General features: G+C 36.1%; 2 protein-coding genes and 2 pseudogenes across 3 annotated transcripts; 1 reads left to right on the forward strand and 3 right to left on the reverse strand.

The window, feature by feature from the left end:
- Nucleotides 1-53: 53 nt before the first annotated feature.
- Nucleotides 54-3,900, forward strand: LOC143570325 (casein kinase 1-like protein HD16; annotated as a pseudogene).
- A 1,003-nt stretch (nt 3,901-4,903) lies between these two features.
- Nucleotides 4,904-7,991, reverse strand: LOC143570306 (GTP-binding protein BRASSINAZOLE INSENSITIVE PALE GREEN 2, chloroplastic-like). The gene is made up of 3 exons (XM_077055986.1): nt 6,769-7,991; nt 5,779-5,946; nt 4,904-5,301 (listed from the first exon to the last, which is right to left on the reverse strand). Exons 1-3 carry the CDS (start codon nt 7,966-7,968, stop codon nt 4,939-4,941), a joined length of 1,731 nt encoding a protein of 576 aa, XP_076912101.1. The 5' UTR covers nt 7,969-7,991; the 3' UTR covers nt 4,904-4,938.
- A 1,866-nt stretch (nt 7,992-9,857) lies between these two features.
- On the reverse strand, nt 9,858-10,848 carry LOC143570326 (cytosolic sulfotransferase 12 pseudogene; annotated as a pseudogene).
- A 4,911-nt stretch (nt 10,849-15,759) lies between these two features.
- On the reverse strand, nt 15,760-18,758 carry LOC143570307 (E3 ubiquitin-protein ligase SINAT2-like). 2 transcript variants are annotated; one of them, XM_077055987.1, is made up of 4 exons: nt 18,647-18,758; nt 17,831-18,080; nt 17,360-17,746; nt 15,760-16,102 (listed from the first exon to the last, which is right to left on the reverse strand). In XM_077055987.1, the coding sequence occupies exons 2-4, from the start codon at nt 18,032-18,034 to the stop codon at nt 15,779-15,781; spliced, it is 915 nt and encodes a 304-aa protein (XP_076912102.1). In that variant the 5' UTR covers nt 18,035-18,080; nt 18,647-18,758; the 3' UTR covers nt 15,760-15,778. The 2 variants fall into 2 exon arrangements, with proteins under 2 accessions (XP_076912102.1, XP_076912103.1); XM_077055988.1 differs by having other exon boundaries at nt 17,831-18,371; nt 18,509-18,714.
- Between the last annotated feature and the right edge of the window lie 1,033 nt (nt 18,759-19,791).

Raw genomic sequence — 19,791 nt, forward strand, 5'->3', positions numbered from 1 at the left:
ATACTTTTGGAGTCACAGACTTATTTTTTGATCTTTATTTGGTTTATTTTCAGGTTCAAGTTGGTGGATCGCCTATATATAAGGTTGAGGGAAAGTTAGGGAAAGGTGGATTTGGTCAGGTATTTGTAGGCCGATAGTGTTAATGGTGGAACCGAACGCATATCGGGTCCTGGTGCCACTGAGGTAATGTTATTGTACCAGGCAAAGAAATTTGGATTTTATGCAAATTATTTGTTACATAAAGCTTATTTCCATTTGTTGTCGTTGTGACAGGTGGCTATTAAGTTTGAGCATAGAAACAGCAAAGGTTGCAGTTATGGTCCACCATACGAGTGGCAAGTTTACAAGTACGTGTGCTTTTTTATTTATGTGCTTTTTTATTTAGAAAGCTAACTTTTTTGTTTTAATAAAATTTAAAAAGTGTCATTTTGCTTTTTGTTAAACAGTACTCTGGGAGGCTGTCATGGAGTGCCTAAAGTTCACTATAAAGGAAAACAAGGAGATTATTATGTGATGGTATGAAAAACGATAATATGTTGTTTCTTGTTCATCTAGATATAACGTGACATAACATAGTATTATTACAGGTCATGGACAAGCTCGGACCTAGTTTGTGGGATGTTTGGAATAATTCTGGTCAAACGTGAGTTCCTAAACTTGTGACAAATTATTTTATCATGATATATTCATTTATATATTGACTTTTTTGGGTCAAATCATTGTTAGGATGTCATCAGAAATGGTTGCGTGTATAGCAGTGGAGTCTATATCGATTTTGGAAAAAATGCATTTAAGAGGGTATGTCATTATATTTATTCTCTTATTATTATTTTTTACATATGATTGTATTGAATATTATTATTCTATTTAGTTACGTGCATGGAGATGTAAAGCCGGAAAACTTTCTTCTTGGTCAAAAGTCAACATCTCAAGAGAAGAAGCTATTTCTTGTTGACTTGGGGCTCGGTAAGACATTAGATATCTCATGATGGCCTTTTCATTCTTCATTTTCATTAAATAACTGTTAACAGTTAAATACATTTGTATATTAAATGCAGCTACCAAGTGGCGAGATGGTCCCGGTGGTCAACATGTTGACTATGATCAGAGGCCGGACATGTATAGGTAGTATTCAATTTTAATAACATTTTTTAGCTATATGTATAATATATGCTTGATTTACAGAGGAACGGTTAGATACGCGAGTGTACACGCGCATTTGGGTAGGACCGCGAGTAGACGAGACGATCTTGAGTCGCTTGCTTATACGCTTGTGTTTCTTCACCGTGGTAGACTACCTTGGCAAGGTTACCAGGTATTACTTGTCCAACAAGTTAACTTTTAACACTTTTGATTAAATATAATGATACTAATTATTGGACCATTTGTTAGGGTGAAAATAAATCATTTCTGGTTTGCAAGAAGAAGATGACAACGCCTACTGAAGTATTATGCGAATACTGTCCCGCTCCATTCAGGCAGTTTATTGATACAGTTGTGAACATGAAGTTTGACGAAGAGCCCAATTATTCAAAGTTAATATCTTTGTTTGAAGGCCTGCTAAGCCCAAATCCTGTCGCCAGGCCCATTAACACAGATGGTGCTCAAAAGGTGACCCATATTATCAATTTTTGGTTTTTATGAAACAAATATTTACTCTTTCTGACCTCTTTTAAAAATTTAGATTATATACCAAGTCGGGCAAAAACGAGGCAGATTAATTCTTGATGAGGAAGATGACGGGCAGCCTAAGAGAAGACCCGAATGGGAATTCCTGCAACACAGTGGATTTCAGTTTACAATGCCCGACAACCTATGAAACAAAGGTACATGACATTTTTGTCAAAATAAGGAGTTATACCATAAAAATTAATATTCTTTCTTATTTTTATGAAGAGCTCCCTCTGAATTGGTAAAAACTAAAAGAAAAAGTCATTAAACTAGTTTTTATATATTAAAGTTCCTAAATTTGTCTATTTTCAGAGTAACAAGTCGTAATTTAAAAAATAAATAAGAAGTACGTGCTTTTTAGACAAATTTAGGGACTTCGTTTATATGAAAATTAGTTTAATGACTTTCGTGTTTTTGTTACAATTTGAGGGACTTTAAATACACTAAAATGACTTTATCATGAAAAAAAACATATTAGTTTTCTTAGTGACCCTAAAAAAGTAAAGATAAAAATGTTTGATAAAGGCTGTACATTATGCTTTATATTAGGTACCATTACAACGTTGCTGATGAAAGACTGGCACAGCATATTGAGAGGGGAAATGCTGATGGTTTACTCATTAGTTCGGTTGCATCTTGCTCTAACTTGTGGGCCCTAATAATGGATGCTGGAACCGGTTTCTCTAGCCAAGTTTTTGAGCTGTCACCTATTTTCTTACACAAGGTATCTGTAAAACCGTTCATTTTAATGCGTTCTAGAATAAGCGTATATAGGGTTGTAAACGAACCAAACGGAGCATGTTCGTGTCTGTTTGTTTAATTTAACCGAACAAACGATAGAGCATAAACGAGCAGGGTTTTCTTGTTCGCGCTTGTTTGTTAAGGAAATGAACATGCTCGTGTTCGTTCGTTGGCAGTATAAACGAATGGTTCACAAACATAGCTGAGCGTAGATGAATGAGCATAACTGAGCTAAAACTAGTTGAAAGTAATGTGAAGAACAATGTATTGGGCCTAAAAAGGTTACCAAAACTAGACTAAGTTGTAACGGGCCAAACAATTTTGAATGAAGATGCAAACAAATTTAAATGAGTGAACGCCAAGGGAAATAAATGAATGAACGAGACAATGATACATGTGTTCATGTTCACTCGTTTAACTATGTACACAAACATAAACGAACTTTCCGTCGAACAGTTCATGAGCATTTCACCGAACGCTTGATTTGTCTACAGGAGTACAGGCCTAAACAAACAGCTGCTAATTTTGTTGTTTTTTGATTATGTTAATAGGAATGGATTATGGAACAATGGGAAGAGAATTATTACATAAGTGCCATTGCGGGTTCAAGTAGTGGGAAATCTCTTGTGGTTATGTCTAAAGGTTTGTAGACTTGCTAATCGTTATAATTAGTTAATAATAATTTGTTAACGTGATGGTTAAATGACGAAGTTGCTCTTGTAGGGATGCAGTACAGCCAACAGTCTTACAAAGTAAGCGATTCGTTCCCGTTCAAGTGGATTAGCAAGAAATGGAGGGAAGGGTTCCATGTAACCTCCATGGGTACTGCTGGTACACAGTGGGGTGTAGTCATGTCCCACAATTCTGGTTTCACTGATCAGGTTAGGGTTTGTATTTACATCTTTTATAAAATTATGAAATTGCCCATTAACATCTGATGTGTGTAGGTGGTGGAGCTTGATTTTTTGTATCCGAGTGATGGTATACATAGACGGTGGAATAAAGGTTACCGTATCACATCAACTGCTGCCACAAATGATCAGTCAGCACTCATATTAAGCATGCCGCGTCGCAAGCCAAGCGATGAAACGCAAGAAACTTTACGTACGTCTCAGTTTCCGAGTACGCATGTCAAGGTTAGTCAACTGTGGTCCTGAAACTATATCGGCACAATTATAATCTTATTTTTTTAGCATTAAAATTTGACTTATGGCTTGACATATTCAGGAAAAGTGGGCGAAGAATTTGTATCTTGCTTGCATTTGCTATGGAAGAACCGTGTCTTGATAAGGGGAAAGCTTGTCAGATGATTTTTTTTTCTGAAATCGTGGAAGCCGTTTATCTTTTTTTTTTTAATCGTTTTTTATTCTTTTTAACTTCTTTGGTGAGTGAAGACCAAAGTTAGACATTGGGATATTTATGGGTAGAATGATGTCGGTCTAGTAAAAGCAGCATCATATTGGATTTTTAACCTGTATAGTTTGCTGCCTCTTTATTGTTGCACAATTGTACCAATTACTCCTATATGCTTGTAGAACACTAGGAAATGTACAATAAGTTTAAGCCATGAGATACTGGACCAGGTGTGCATTGATTCAGTAACGGGCCAGAATGGCTGGAAACCGAACTGGCCCGTGTGGTGCTGGTAACGCACCACTTTTGAACCTGTTGGTCCCTGGAGTCTACCATGCAAGCTTAATTCTTAACATGAAATAGGGTGCTATTTATAAATTTCGGACTCTCTCATAAACAATCCAATTCTAGGATCTAAACATGGTTAGCTAAAATATGACAATATAAAACAATAAACATGCTTGGCTGTAAGCATATTGTGGGAGACAAGTATTGCTATAGAAAGATATGCCATACTCATTCCACTGCTAAAAACATCTCTTGAGAATGCTACTTATGAGAGTGAATAAAACCGAGTACCTCTTGACAATCTCTTTCCCACCGTTAAGATTTTTCTTCCGATTTTTCTTCTGTATCATGCAAGTGAACATGAGGTTTATCTCGGATGAATGCGACCAGAGGTACAATGCAAGGCTTCTGCCAATATTCAAAAGGCATGACTTCTTTCCAACTGGCTTTTAGATAGAGGGATCATGAGCATAGATTTGAATTAGGTGGTTTGGGTTAGTTTTGAGTTGTTTAGCTAAATGGGTCATGTTCGACTGTTCCGGTGAGCACGACATGCTCACAGATTCACCCATCTAATCCGTTTTCTCATATCGTATGGAACCTATGTTTTATGTTATAACTTGAAACTAATTCAAAAAAATTATATCAAAACTCAGAATGTTTTAAAAAATATTGATCTTCACGCACCAGGAGGTGACAATTTCAATTCCTTTACTTACAAATGAATCAATTTACAAAAAAAAAATAATAATAAAAAAAAAGGGAAAAGGTTAAACATAGTGGGATCATGAATCATTAATTTATAACCAGAGCATGTATGTCAATACACCACTTCTTGCCATTAAAATTACCAAATCTTTTAACCTCTAAAAATATAAAGTTAAATCACAATGCAGCAGCAGATGCACTTGTTGCTTCCATTTCTGCATCAGCAGCCTTCCTCTTCTTCTCATTCTGTCTTTGCTTATTCAAAGATTTATCAGCCTTTGACACAATTTTAGAAACAGTAAAACCAGTAACTTCAAAGTTGTGTGACCGGTGCGGAATCAACGCGTTGCGAAGAGTCAAATCAATACCCTCATATGTCCAGACACCAAGCAAAGCCTCTCCTTTTAATCCAATGGCAAACCAACCGAGACCAGCAGCTGCAACGTCAACACAACTCGAGTCCCAACAGTTTCCATGCACGCTAAATTCCTTTTTTACCCATCGCCCAAGCTCCTCAACTCTTTGTCTCCCTATTGGTGGCTGAAACAAACAAAAGGTGAAAATGGTTAAACGAGCCAAACCTCTCGTGAGCCCAATGAGATCGACTTGCAAAACGCTTGAATCGAGTTCGAGCATAAATCTAACTTGTTTAATAAACAAGCCCGAGCCAGAACTTCACTTATCAAGCTCAAGCCGGCTTGCGAGCCTATTATTTATATAAGTTTTCTTTTAATATTACATATATGTTTTTGTAACAATTATTAACGATATAAAGAACAAACTAATATATATTATGATATTATAAATCTGAATAGAAAAGCCGAGCCCGAGCCTGAAGTACTGAAAACTACTCATGAGCCAAGCTCGAGCTTTAGAAATAGAGCTTGAAACGAGCCAAGCTCAAGTTCTTGTAAGTTAAACAAGCTAGGGCTCGGCTCGGCTCGACTCACTCACACTCTAAGAGTAGAAGTTATCAAGAGCATAAAAATGTAACAATGTGAGCAAGTTCTATCTCACCTGTAATTGAAGACCGAAATGATCTTCCACCATTGTAGATGCTTTTTCGGTTTTCCCCATATGAAGTGGGAGATTGGGGGATGCCCATACGGTCACGTATATGGAATCGACTGACGTTTCTTCTATGTCAAGTCTCATGAGACCCGCAATATGAATCGAATGGCCTGCCTGATTGATAAGATAGGTCATATAAGTTGACAAAAGTCAAAAGCTTTGACTAAATATTGATTTTCTTGAAATTTTTGAATCTGAACAGGGAATTGCAGCCAAAGAGTACAAATGAAAAACATTAATATTTCATGCAAAACGGGTTGTGTTTGGTAGAGGTGTACACGAAAGCGAAATAACTAAACCGTAACCAGAATAACCGGACCAAATAAAAACTGGTGATTTGCTTTTATGTTAAAAAAAAACAGATTTCTCAGTTCGGTTTCGACTTTGCTATCAACCGAATACTAAAAGAACTGAACCGAATCGTAAAAATCAATCTTAAGTAATTTATTAAAAACTAATACATGGCGTCGCCGAAAATTTTTTTATCCAAACGTGTAATAATAAATTAATCATTAACTAAAAAAGGGCCCAGATGACTATTTTTTACCTTTTTTTTCAGCCCAAAATGGAAAAACCAAACAAATCAAACCCGACCCGAAAAGATAATGGCTTCAAAAAACCCAAAAACTGAACTTTCGGTTTGAGCCCAAATCGACCCATGAACACCCCTAGCATTTGGATGTGCTTATGTTGTTTGAAGTTGTGATAATCAGACCGTTAGCTGTTTTGACCTACTTTATATGTAAAATGCCCCTAAAAATTCACATAATCAAATTCTTTTGTTGCAATTACTCCTAGACAGATTAACACCTGAACAAATAGTCAGTCAGAATCAATTTTACTATACCCAAAATCCCAAACACTACAAAATAATTTTCTGCAACTTAAAAACACAACAATGATATAATAACTTTACTTTTAAGCAGAATTACTCACTTTGATCCTATAAGTTCTCGGTCTCAACTCTTTAGTAATATGAACCAACTTCTGTTCTTCACGTGTCAACCGTGTAGTAATCTGATGCGGATGCAACAACCCAGGTGTATCAAACAGCTTAGCCTGCCCGGGAAGCACACCCTCGACCCGAACAATCCCCAACGTGGTCCCGGGAACCGGAGCCTCGGTCAACACACTCAGTTGACCACCAACACACTTCCCCATTGCATTAATCAGAGTAGACTTTCCAGCATTTTGTGCACCAATCACCCAAACCCGACCCCTAGGCCCAGCTAACGACACCATATCATCAGCAAGATTCTTTAACCCCCAATTCCTAACCGCGCTAACCAAATGAACTTTGGTCAACTTGTTGGCCCCTCCTTCTCGAGCCCGGGTTCTAACCCAGTGTTCAAAACCCGTTGGTGATATAGACGTCGGCAACAAATCAATCTTTGTAACAACCAACATGACTCTAGGCAAATTACCCGACCTCCCCTCTTTCCAAGCTCGGGAATTGACATCAATCGTGTTCGAAACCAATTCCGCAACTTTTCTTGGAAACGACCCGTCAAAGTCAACCGCATCCACAACCATAACCACCACAGTTCGGGTCCCCGAAGCTGAATTCAACCGTCTCCCAACTGTATGATCAAAATCAAAATCCGGTAACAAATTTTCAACACTTTGATCTTTAACCTTTCCATAATTCCTCAAACTATGACACCTGGCACAAACCACAGGCTTATCAACAACATTAGGGTTTTGTGGGTCATCGTCAAACTCAACCAAGAAACCTTTTTTAACCGAATCCGGGATATGGGTTTCGTCCGCAATCGGGTTTCGGTCAATGGGTAGTTTGTAATTTGGATCTTTAACAGACGGCGTAATAAAAAACCCGGGTTGTTTCGAATCAGAGTCTTGCATTGTGATGCCGCACCCGGGGCAAATTTGATGGGTTTCGGAGATAATTTCATCGTAATTACCGTCTCGTGTAAGTGTTACAAGTGGGTTTGGCGTTTGATTTGAAGAAAAAGATCTGAAATTGGAGAATTTGGGGGTTAGGGTTTTAGTAGGGTTTAAAAGATTTGAGATTTTTGGTGGGTTTGTGATGGGCTTAGATATATGTTTAGTGTGTGTATAGGTGGAGAGAGTAAGTAAAGATCTGAGCTTTGATGGAGTTAGTTTTCTTGATATCATTTTTGAATGTGTTCTTCAGATTATTGCTTCCATGGAGGTTTTGATTGTTAATATTATGTTTAGGGTTTGAAGAGACGGTGTTTTCTAAACTAATATACCTATTACATATAAAATTACATAATCCAATACATTTGTTAACCAACCTGATTCTGTATAGTGTCGTTTGTCCAAAATAAAATTTTGTCAGACACGATTTTCCATCCTCAACAAAGAGTTCTGGTATCCTTTGACAATGGACATGGAATGAACTAGCACGTATATGAGTTGACTTTCGCGATAAATATTAACTTTATATGTAATCATTGTAGTCGATTTATCATTGGTACGAGTGAGATTCTACTATGTATGGTGGTAGTTGTATTATTTTTGCTCTTACACACTTGTTGCATCTAACTAATACCTTTTTTGATATGTTTTGCAAAAAGATTCCGTATGTTGTTACGAACATATTAAAAAGAGTTATTCAACTATTGGTTCAATATTTATAATCTATCATACAAATTACATAATTGTGCCCTAGACGATGTCGCCGCTAATGCTTGTTGTTGCCGCTAAAGCTTCGACTTCTTATAGTGAATTAATGACATCGATTCCCTCAACCGCTTGATTGTTACATGCATGCTCGTTTTTAAATCACATGTTTGTCGTATCGATAGTCACATACGGGGATTGGTCGATTAGTCACAAGCACAACAAACCATCGTGGACAGACTCAAAAATTGCGATATTGGCATGCATTCCAACAAACCAGGGATTTATCTTATAGCATCAAACAATAAGCCATTTTTATATGGTGTTTTTATGTGTCAAAGTGTCATTTGCCCAACCTCATAACCTTTCTCTCTCTTGCCCTACTCACATCCATTTAAAAACTTTATTTCTCTCACTGGTTGGTAGTAAATAGAAAGACTAAAGTGTTGTGTAGGGTTATATTGTAACATGTTTATATACATATACGACCAGAATCATGAATGAGAACGATATCGATGATTTGAGAGTTAACTTCTACTCTGTTCTTCTTCTTTCTCTGTATCGATCATACACTTGATTACCAAATTGATACGTAACACTCACCAATCTCCTCTCTCATGGTCACTTTCACAATAATTCACGTACTTAGTTTTTGGTGAAGAACTAACCATCACTCGCTCTTTCACATCACCTCCTCGATCTCTCCTTAAAAACACTTCTAAAAACATCTAGAGAACAAAAGGCAGCTAACCATTTTTTTCTTTCAACGTTTATGACTCCAAATCTGTAGGTTAACTTGCATGTCACTTGAATTTGTTAACATCATTTTCTTACTACATCTAACTTAACAAAAATAAGAATAGCAATGTATAATATGAATTCCATCCACCCAGATCCATCAAAACCTGATCAAGATTGTGTTGATTCGGTTATAATTCGTGGAATCGTGCAGTGCCAACGATCAAGCATCCATCTTTTAATTTTGTCTGAGGCGTTCTACATTTGCACCATCATTCTGTATGTGTCCCAAAGGTCTTGAGATTGCAACTTGGTTTCGACGAATACTCTAAAACTCATACAACTCTTTCCACTTGAGTGTTGGGAGAAGAGGTTGAGATCGATGTTCCAGTCGATGCGGTACTCTCACAGCACTTAGTATGGACTCGATCACTAGCTTCAATTTATACCACTATATATGTTGGTTTATTTGTAATACTAAATATACTAGAACTCATTACATTATTCAATTCAAAGCTAGGGACTGTTTAAACAGCCATTGTATACAACTGAAAGAAAACACTGAAATCTACTTGAAACAATCGACATTATTCGGTAACTCTACCAATTCATACTAGAGACCAGGGATACACTACTCTTTGAATTATTCTCAAACACGAAGCAGCCGTTTATATATGAACTCAAACCATGGCAGTAAGGATCAAGCCTGTACCCTTGAACTTCTCCGCAGTGATTCCATCAATCCGCTCTTTCATCTCGACTCAGATAGTTTTTCCAATCTCCAATCCCTCCTTTTCTGAAGAAATCTTGCCTCTCTATCGACACGAGTTTGCCAAACCTTTCAACACCCTTGTTGTTCACCTCTAGATTACTCAAATTCTCAAAGCTGCAGAGCTTAACTATCTCCCTCACCACCCCTTTCTCTTCTTCCTCATCCATTACTGGCTTCCCCATGAAAGCGGCCAGGCTCCTCACCACTGCCTCCGGCTGCTTCTTCAGCTCCTCATACTTCAAGAATAGAACCTTGTCCGGAGATTCCAAGCTGGCTCCCCAATATGACAGAACATGTTCCCAAAATGGCCCAAACTCGGACACCCCGAGGCAGAAAAGCTCAAACGCGTCATCCAACGAAAGGGGAGGTAGATCTTTGGGTTTAAGTTTGCTCATGAAATGCCACAGGGAAACGAAGACGTCTTTCGGGTCCCTGCAGACGTAGACGAACTTGCAAGAACTCATGCAAGCCGGCAGCAGAGTGCGAGCAGAGTGGGTAGCAAAGAGTCGAGGTGCCGTGGAGTTGGTGTAGTCGGTGATAGGGTAGGATTCAACGTCGAGTAATGGAAAGGTGCTTTGTGGGCTGTTATTATGCAAATAGTGGTTGGAGAAGCTGTAGCGGTGACGGTTAAGGATAGAGAACATGAGAGCTTTAAGCCAGGTGGTCCCGGACTTCATGAAGGAGGCGAGGAAGATATCGGTCAGGTGAGATTTGAAATAGGTATGCAGAAGCAGGCTGGCTTTTAAGATCCCGGGGTTTAACCAGAAGCCATTGTAGTTATGCAGGTGTTGTGTCCACCATCCATTGCCTTTGGGTAGTGTTTCTATCAAGTGCTTGTGTTTCTCGCAGATATTGTTGTATTCGGCATCTTCTTCGGATCCTGGTGCTGCACTTGACATGATGATATTATGAAGAAAATTACAGAAACTACTGCAAGCTGCCTAGGATCAACCCTTTTAATGCAATCAGTGACAGGTTGGCTCATGCGGGGTCAGCTTAGCGGCACGTTTTATTATTCGATCTTCATTTAATTTTTTTTAATTAAAAAACTGAAACAGAAGGCAAGCAGGCAACAAGCTCAACTCAATTCATGATACAGAAAAAAAATATAAAATAATTTATTTCTGTTTAGTGTATCCCACGACATTTGTTAAAGAAGTTAACTTAAATTAATCATCAAGTATTCTTATTAATTAACAAAGCATGGTTAGAACATGTTAGAAATCAATTAATGAACAAATCAATACACAATTGACAAATAAATTGAATAGAACAAGAACAAGATGATGGTATAACATAAATCTTGAATATTAATATGAAATATGCGATTGTTATTTTGAAACGTTAATGTAAATATGTCTAACATCATCCCAATTTATAGACCTAATAATTACACATTAACCCTAGTAAATACAATAATTACAAACAGACTCCTATACTTAATATAAATATTAATAAGTTTAGTTTATACACTAATACTCTCCCTTAAACTAAACTTCGTTTAAGTGAGGTCTTCGTTTCTTCAAGATCCGGTTGCCATCACAGTAGCATTGGTTCGTCATCTTCCTCCCGGATCAGGTTTGATTCCACACTTTTCTCCCCTTTTGGACATTCATGTTTGAAATGTCCAAGTTCATTACAATTGAAGCATCTTATGTGATCTTTGTTTCGATTACCATGCTTCCCACCTTTATTTTTCCATGACCCCCAATTTTTGCCTTGACCATGTCCGTTGTTTTTCTACTTCGAACTTTCGTGACCACAATGCTCACATTTATGGTCATTAGCTTTCTTTTTTTCGTCCTCTTTAGAGAATAAGAGCTTGTCATGCATGTCTTCCTCCTTGATTTTCTTCTTGGTGCGTTCCTCGAAAGCCTTCAATCTTTCAACGGCTTCTTGGAATGGCATTGCACCAAAATCAACAAACTGCTCGATCGCAGCAACAATCTGAATGAACTTTTCTGGCACCGAACTGAGTAGTTTTCAGACCAGTTTCTTGTCATTCATTGTATGCCCAAGATTGCTTGCTTGTGATGCAATCTCACTAATTTTTCCAACATAAACATCAAGCGACTCACCAACACCCATTTTTAGAGACTCAAAATCTGACTCGAGTGTTTCTAAACGCTCTTCTTTAACTCTGTCAACTCCAACATGTCGAACCTTTAACGCGTCCCAAATTTCTTTGGCCGAAGTAAAATTAGCAATTTGCAATACCTTATTTTCTGGAATCGATTGGTATAGTAATGCAATCGCGGTATTATTCTTTTTCTCTTCAACTTTGGTGCCCTCTTTTGGTTCGACGGCTTCCCAAATTCCATGGACATTAAAGATCGATCTAATTTTTATAGCCCAAATGGTGTAATTTGTGGAGTTTAACACAGGGTATTGAAAACTCATGGGTGTCCCTCCGTCCTTTGAAGTTACAACTTCTTTATCCTTGGACCCAACCATTTTCTGAGTTTTCTTTTTCCCAATCTTGACAAAATTTACTATCACTGGTTTTGGATCGACTTTGATTTCAACTTTACTAGTATCGGATCAAATCGATATCAACCTTTAACAATAACAGTTCACCGGTTTTTTCGGTTGCCTTACAACTTAAAACAAATCAAAACCAACTGTTTCAACAACAACGATATCAACCTTTAACAATAACAGTTTACCGGTTTTTCGGTTGTCTTACAACTTAAGACAAATCAAAACCAACTATTTCAACAACAACGGTTTACGGGTTTTTCGGTCACAAAATGAATCAAAACCAACCGTTTAATACCGAGAGTAGTATACGGGTTTCCCACAGCAAATCAAAACCAATTGTTCGTCTCAACCGGCAACAATACACGGTTTTCGGTTGCCAAAACAACTCAAACCAACTACTCTAAAACACAACGGTGTTCGGGTTTATCAATCACCAACTTAATCAAAACCAACCGTTTCGACCTAGAATAGTATCCAGGTTTTCGGTTGCAAGGCAAATCAAAACTAATTGTTCGTCTCTACCGACAACAATACATGGGTTTTTTGGTTGCCAAACAAATCAAACCAACTATTCTTTTAACCTTTCATTGCTTGTTTTGTCTAAAACAAAACAACCCCTTGAGGAAAATTCAAGAACCTCTATTTCCTTTAAATACCAATTCGTATTATGTACGAATACAACAAACACTATTTTGTAATTGATATCCCAAATCAATAACGTAGTGGGTTTTCAATTTTCAATTATGATTTCTTAAAAATCATGAAAAACACGCAATATAACAGGGAACCAAAACACATATTTGGTTCTTGATTAGATTGTACAAACCAATCCAATTCACACCAGAACCAAAAACAAAAGTCAACCTTTTAGAATTTCTGCAAAAACGAAATTGATTCCAAAACAATCTTTGATGAATTGTTTTTTTTTTAAATCAAAAAATGATAAAATCACTTATGTGTTGGATTCAATATATGGTCAGACCCAACAAAAGACCTTTTTTGTTTTATTTGATCGATCAAAAATAACCAAATGTTTACGCCTCCAAAGTCAATGTGATCAATTTCACAAATCAATTCAATACCACTCCTTTTTTTTTATCGAGATCCAAGGCAACAAAACACAATTTGTTTCTGCCAATCAAATGATATCCAATAGAATTGATTTCCTAATCAATTTTTTTTTGTGGACCGAGACAAACTCCTTTGATCAAATCCAATTAATCACACAGATTCCTAGTTTATCAATTAAACCTGGGGCGTCCACAAACAAAATTCTCAAATCGATTAAAACCTTGGCTCTGATGCCACTGTTAGAAATCAATTAATGAACAAATCAATACACAATTGACGTTAAATACCACTGTTAGAAATCAATTAATGAATATTAATATGAAATATGCGATTGTTATTTTGAAACGTTAATGTAAATATGTCTAACATCATCCCAAGTTATAGACTTAATAATTACACATTAACCCTAGTAAATACAATAATTACAAACAGACCCCTATACTTAATATAAATATTAATAAGTTTAGTTTATACACTAATAGAACATGCTAGTCCGGGTCTCTAGGCATGCGTGTCATTTAGTTTAGTGGTATTACTTAATTCATCTAAGAGTGCCGAGAATTATTCCAAGTAATCAATTAATTAACAGAACATATGCAGTAGCTCCCAGAACTACGTACCTAAATGGAGACATGTCGTCGGTTCGATGTGGATGTAAAAAATGCATTTTTGCAAGGTCATTTAGATGAGATAGATAGTGTATATGGAACAACCACTGGGTTTCATTGACCCTTAGTTTCCTCCTCACTATGTTTGTAAACTATATATCCAAGGCGTATGTTATATGGTTTAAAGCAAGCTCCTTGTCTAAGCACTTTTCATCTTGTAAACAGATTTATTTGCGGTCGGGCTGGCATTTCTCTATTCATTTTAAGACGAGATTCGTTTATTATATATTTACTCATTTATGTTGGTGACTTTATTCTAACTACTGGTTGCATCACAGACCGGTTAATATTTTCATATTTTGAATGGGGAACTCGACAATGGACACGAATATGGCAACGCGGATACACAAACACAAAGGTTGCTATCACTTCGAGACACACAAAATAATAATAATAATAATTTGCATTTACATTTACATTCTTAGCATATGACAATCAAATAAGAAAATAGGCCAGGGTCATCAGTTTGACACAATGGCCGCAAACTCTATCTATTGAAGGCAATGAAATCCATCGATGAAATTTGCCAACTCCGTTGTAAACGTAGATACCTTCAACAAAAGAACGTAACAGAAAACATTCATATATAATCTCACAATAATAAGGCCCTCCTGCTATGGGAGGGCACAGAGATGATGTGTAGAGGAGCAAAGCAGCTGCGGCAGTAGGGTGTTGTGGCGGTGCTTCTTTCTTCTTCGACCAAAATTGATGAGATCCATTGCAAGCACAGGAAGCTACAACTATTTGGTTGCAAGACATGCACCTTTGTCACTAGATTAAATTTGTGGCTGTCGTCATTAAGTGTTTTAGGTGGCACTTTTATCCTTTTGACGTCAATTTATAATTTCTTATTTTTGAATAATAGATATGAAATTTTAAGGTGAAATGCAAAGAAAGGGGCAAAAAAACATAATAAATATAATATATCTAAGAAAATAAATTGCATGAATAAATTTTCTTGTCACATGCTAAATTGCTTTATAACAAATATAATAGTTCCATGCGTTTTATGTTTTTAGTTTGGTTTTTTTAGAATGGCAAATGTAATATAAACCTATCTAGGAAGAAATTAGATAAGACGATACATAATACAAATCAACAAATACAAGAGAGTATAAAACCCACAATAAAAGAAAAAACTACACAGGCATACCAACCAAGCAATCTTATACGAAATACAAAGAGGACCAGTTATACTTTCCCACAAATACAAAGAGAGCAAACCAACATTCGGTACCTTCAATCCGAACCAAGATCGATCATAATTTTGTTCACCAAAACGAAGCGGTTTCAACCCAAACCATAGTCCAAACAAAACCAATGGTTAGAACTGAAATTCATCGGAACACAACAAACTTAAAAAAATGATTTTGGCAAATAAAAATTGAAGACATCCTAAATATGTAACAAATAAGACCATCATATATATATATTCTGAACAAAGTGACCTCTTGCTTAAGATCATCATCCACAAAGCAAAATTGTAAACCTTTACAGAGAGATAGATATAAACTCTCAAACCACCCTTCTTTCTTTCCTATTTTACAAAAAAAAAAAAAAAAAAAAAAACATGGCGGTGGCGGTGCAGTCCCGGCGATCATGGCTGCAGTTAAGATTGTTCTCTCCAAATCCGACCGGCCACTTTTAGCTTCAACTCCCGTCTATCACCACCCGAAAAGAACAATGCTATATTCCTTGTTATGATCAACCCGTCTAGACTATCTCTAACCGTTTTGTGACTGTCACGAATACTTCGTGGGACCCCCTGCCACTTTAGCTTTCTACCATTTGCACCGACCTCGAGACTGTAACTGAATTTGCTGGCATCGTTTTCATCACCCATGAAACGCAAAAACGCCATGTAAATGGGCGCCATCCCGAGATGAAATGCCTCAAAGTGCAAACAGAATTGGTATCCATAACAGTTGAAAATCTACACTCCACAAAGAATAAAAAGAAGGCAACTATAATTGGAATTCTATATGATTTTAAAGAAAATACACTGAAAACTGAGGTATTGATATAATGTGTGTTTTGAAAAGTGATTTTGCAGCATTGAATAATCAAAGGTAATATTTTGAATAGATTATGTGAGATTAAAAACTCAGTCAAATAACTACTGAAAATAGTGTATAGACGGTGCTTGACAAGATTATCAAGATGTAAACAATATACAAAAAAGTCACTAAGCTACTTTTTGTATATTCAAACCCCTAATCTTGTGAACTTTAATTTAAATATAACTTGTTAACCTGTTAACTCTCAAATAGATCAAAACTTTGATAAAATGATGTTCAACATTTTGTAAGGAAAAAAAGTTATACCAACTTGTTTTAATCAAATGAAGAGTAAACAAGTCATCACTTTAGAAAAAGTTGAGTGCTATTTTCATCCTAAGGTTTGGTCATCTAGGCAACATCAGTTCACTTTTCTTTGTTTCTTCTTTTTTTTGCAACTTAAGGCCTACGTTTCAAGAATCATGTCATTTACGTCCTTTTCACTAACCCATCTATTTGGCATTTTCTTTTGCAACTGAACACTTACGTTTCAAGAATCATGCCATTTAGGTTCGTTTCACCAACCCGTCTATTTGGCTCGTTATGTCCGTTTTACTCTAACTTAACGAGCAAAATAGACGGGGTTAGTGAAACGGATGTAAATGGCATGATTCTTGAAACGCCAAGTGTTCATTTGCAGGAAAAAAAGTGTACTAAAGTTGCGTAGTTGATCAAACCTCATGGTCAAAAATGGCACTTAACTCAAGAAAATATATGTAAGTTTCAGACAAGTTTAGGAACTTTAATATATAACAAATAAAAATGAATAGATCAAATTGAACAAGAACCATTTTTTTTAAAAAAAAAACAGATTTTGTAAAATTAAAGTAGCACCCTCTTGAAATAGGTTAAAACTTAAAAAAGAATTAAATATGGCACAAATAAATAATTTTATTTTTACCATTTGATTATGAGGTGTGTTACCAATTATTTTAAAACCAGTATCTGTTTATCCAATATAAAAAGGAGAAAAAAAGCTATTGCAACTTACGGTCACAATAATCACATAATGAAAATCCAAACGCCTCCAATAAAAAGCACAATTTTATACTATTTGAAGTAGTAAGTTGGTAACAATAAGCAAAAAAACAATTAAGGTTTTAACAATAAAAAGAGCAAAAAAGGGATCTTACAGTCAGCATCCATGTAGCATTTTCGATTTCATGAGGATTCGGTTTCACATAACGGTGGTTGAAAGTGGATCCATCATGCATATCAACATTATGATCCGTCTTTAGATGTGCAACAAGAAACGGAATATCACCCGCGACAAAGCACTCTGTGCCTGCATACGGACAATTATACCCCCGAAACTTGCAATTTTCCTCATGCCTTAATCTACTTTGATAAGGAAAAATATCTTGGCATCCCAAATAATGATATTTGCACGGTAACTCTATCGACTCTGCAACTTTCTCCAGCGCTAAACACCGTATGTTTCCAAGCTCTTGCCGACATATCGGGCAAACATTGTGCACTTTCGATTTACAAACAACACATATAGTGTGACCGTTTGGACACTTCATGAAATAATAACACCCATATAAACATGATTATAATCACATGTAATAATGATTTAGATAATAAATTATAAAAGAACATACTTGATGTATTGGAGGGTGCATCATACTTAGACAAACGGGACACTCGAGTAACTCATGAACTGCACTATTCGAAGTCATCCCATGTCTTCCGCCAGCCGATACACATAATCTTAAGCAACTCCGGCCTTCAATATTTGCAGATTTAACACCATATTCACCACCCGATTCAATAACATCTTGATAAATATTACCATTAGATCCCATAATTTATGATCTTATACTTTCACCTTTTACCGTCCTTAAATCCCGCCTGCAAATCACAACCAAATTAGTAACAACCTTTCTAGTGAATCTACCAATCTCTAAACACAGTAATTAGAAAAAATGTAATTTTTCACCAAATTGATTATAAACCAAGGTTAAGCTATTTAACACAAATCTAGCATATACATACACAAAAACTGCTAACCCTAATTCGCAAGTAAATGATCAACAAAACCCACAATTTCACAAAATTAAAACACACCCAGAAGCTAAAACACTATGAATCGATCATAAAGCACACCAATTTTGAAATCGAGCGCAAAATACACAAAAAATACTAACGCTAGTTCACAAGCAAATGATCAGCAAACCCCACAAATTCACAAAAATAAAACATACCCTGAAACGAAAACACTATGAATCAATCATAAAAACAACAATTATGAAATCGAAAGCAAAATACCCAAAAACTACTAACCCTAATTCACAAGCAAATGATCAACAAAACCCACAAATTCACAAAATTAAAACATACCCAGAAACGAAAACACTATGAATCGATCATAAAACACACGAATTACAAAATCGGAAGCAAATTAGCAAAGAACTGACCTGAAATCGCAAACCCTAGAATCCGAAATCGACCAATAATTGGGGGAGAGTATGAAACTGATGTAAGGAGTAAGTGTTGTTGTGACGTGTTGAAAACGGAGTTGGGTATAAAGAATAGATATAATCAATTGAATTGAATATTGATTGAAGATGATGAAGCAGAAAGTCAAAGATTTGGTTTTGGGTGATTAATAAATAATCTAATCAATGGAACAGTAAAGTAAATGATATTAATATTAATATTAATATTAATATTTGTAGCAGTAGATCGGGAATGAAATGAAATGAAATGAATTAGAGTTGAATGATGATGATGTGTGTGTCCAGCTAATAAGAGGATTTGGGGAACTTGTTATGCTGTCAATTTCTTGTATACAATACAGAGTGTGATATTGTTGGATTGTAATTAATGTTCCACTTTTCATTATTAAACTTGTGTCTTTCGGTCGGAAACTGTAAAAATGAATATTAATGTTGGTTCTCATAGCATCGAGACCGGTACGCGTGTTTTGCAAAGGATATCGACACCTCGTTTACATTGATCAAGGATCATATAAAAGAATAGGGGTGTGTGTGGTGTTCGGTGCGGTTTTGGGAGAAACCAAACCGAAAACCATAACTTCAGTGTTTGGATTTTTGAAACGGTTCGGTTTTGGTTTTTGGTACGGTTTCGGTTTTTTAAGTTTTTGCCATTGAGCTTGGAAATTTTAGGTCGAAAAGAAAGTTGGTTGAAAATAATGCATTTAAGTATAAATAAGTTTGAAATATTAACTAATAGGCTATTATGCATTCGACCAAAAGGATCCGAGTTACGTACCTATTAAATTTTTATAAATTACTTAAATAAAAATTACAAAAGAAAAAGAAAAATCTAGAAATTCGGTTCGGTTTTCACAAAAATATAAAACCAAACTGTCGGTTTTGTTTCGGTTTGGATTTGTCGGTCTTTTCGGTTTCGGGTCGGTTATTTCGGTTTGTTGCACACCCCTAGAAAAGAATACTAGTACCGATCTTGAATCTCTTGATAATATTGATGCTGGTAGCTATGTTGTTTGCTTAGTATTGGTTTGATTCGGACAGTCATTCGCACTATAGACAATCAAATTTTAAACATTTTTGGTTAAAATGACTGTACAGGCTTTATC

Source organism: Bidens hawaiensis, unplaced genomic scaffold (genome assembly GCF_021521415.1).
Source record: "Bidens hawaiensis isolate Kalapana, Puna unplaced genomic scaffold, B.hawaiensis_p1.1 tig00024868_1, whole genome shotgun sequence".
Lineage (NCBI taxonomy): Eukaryota > Viridiplantae > Streptophyta > Magnoliopsida > Asterales > Asteraceae > Bidens > Bidens hawaiensis.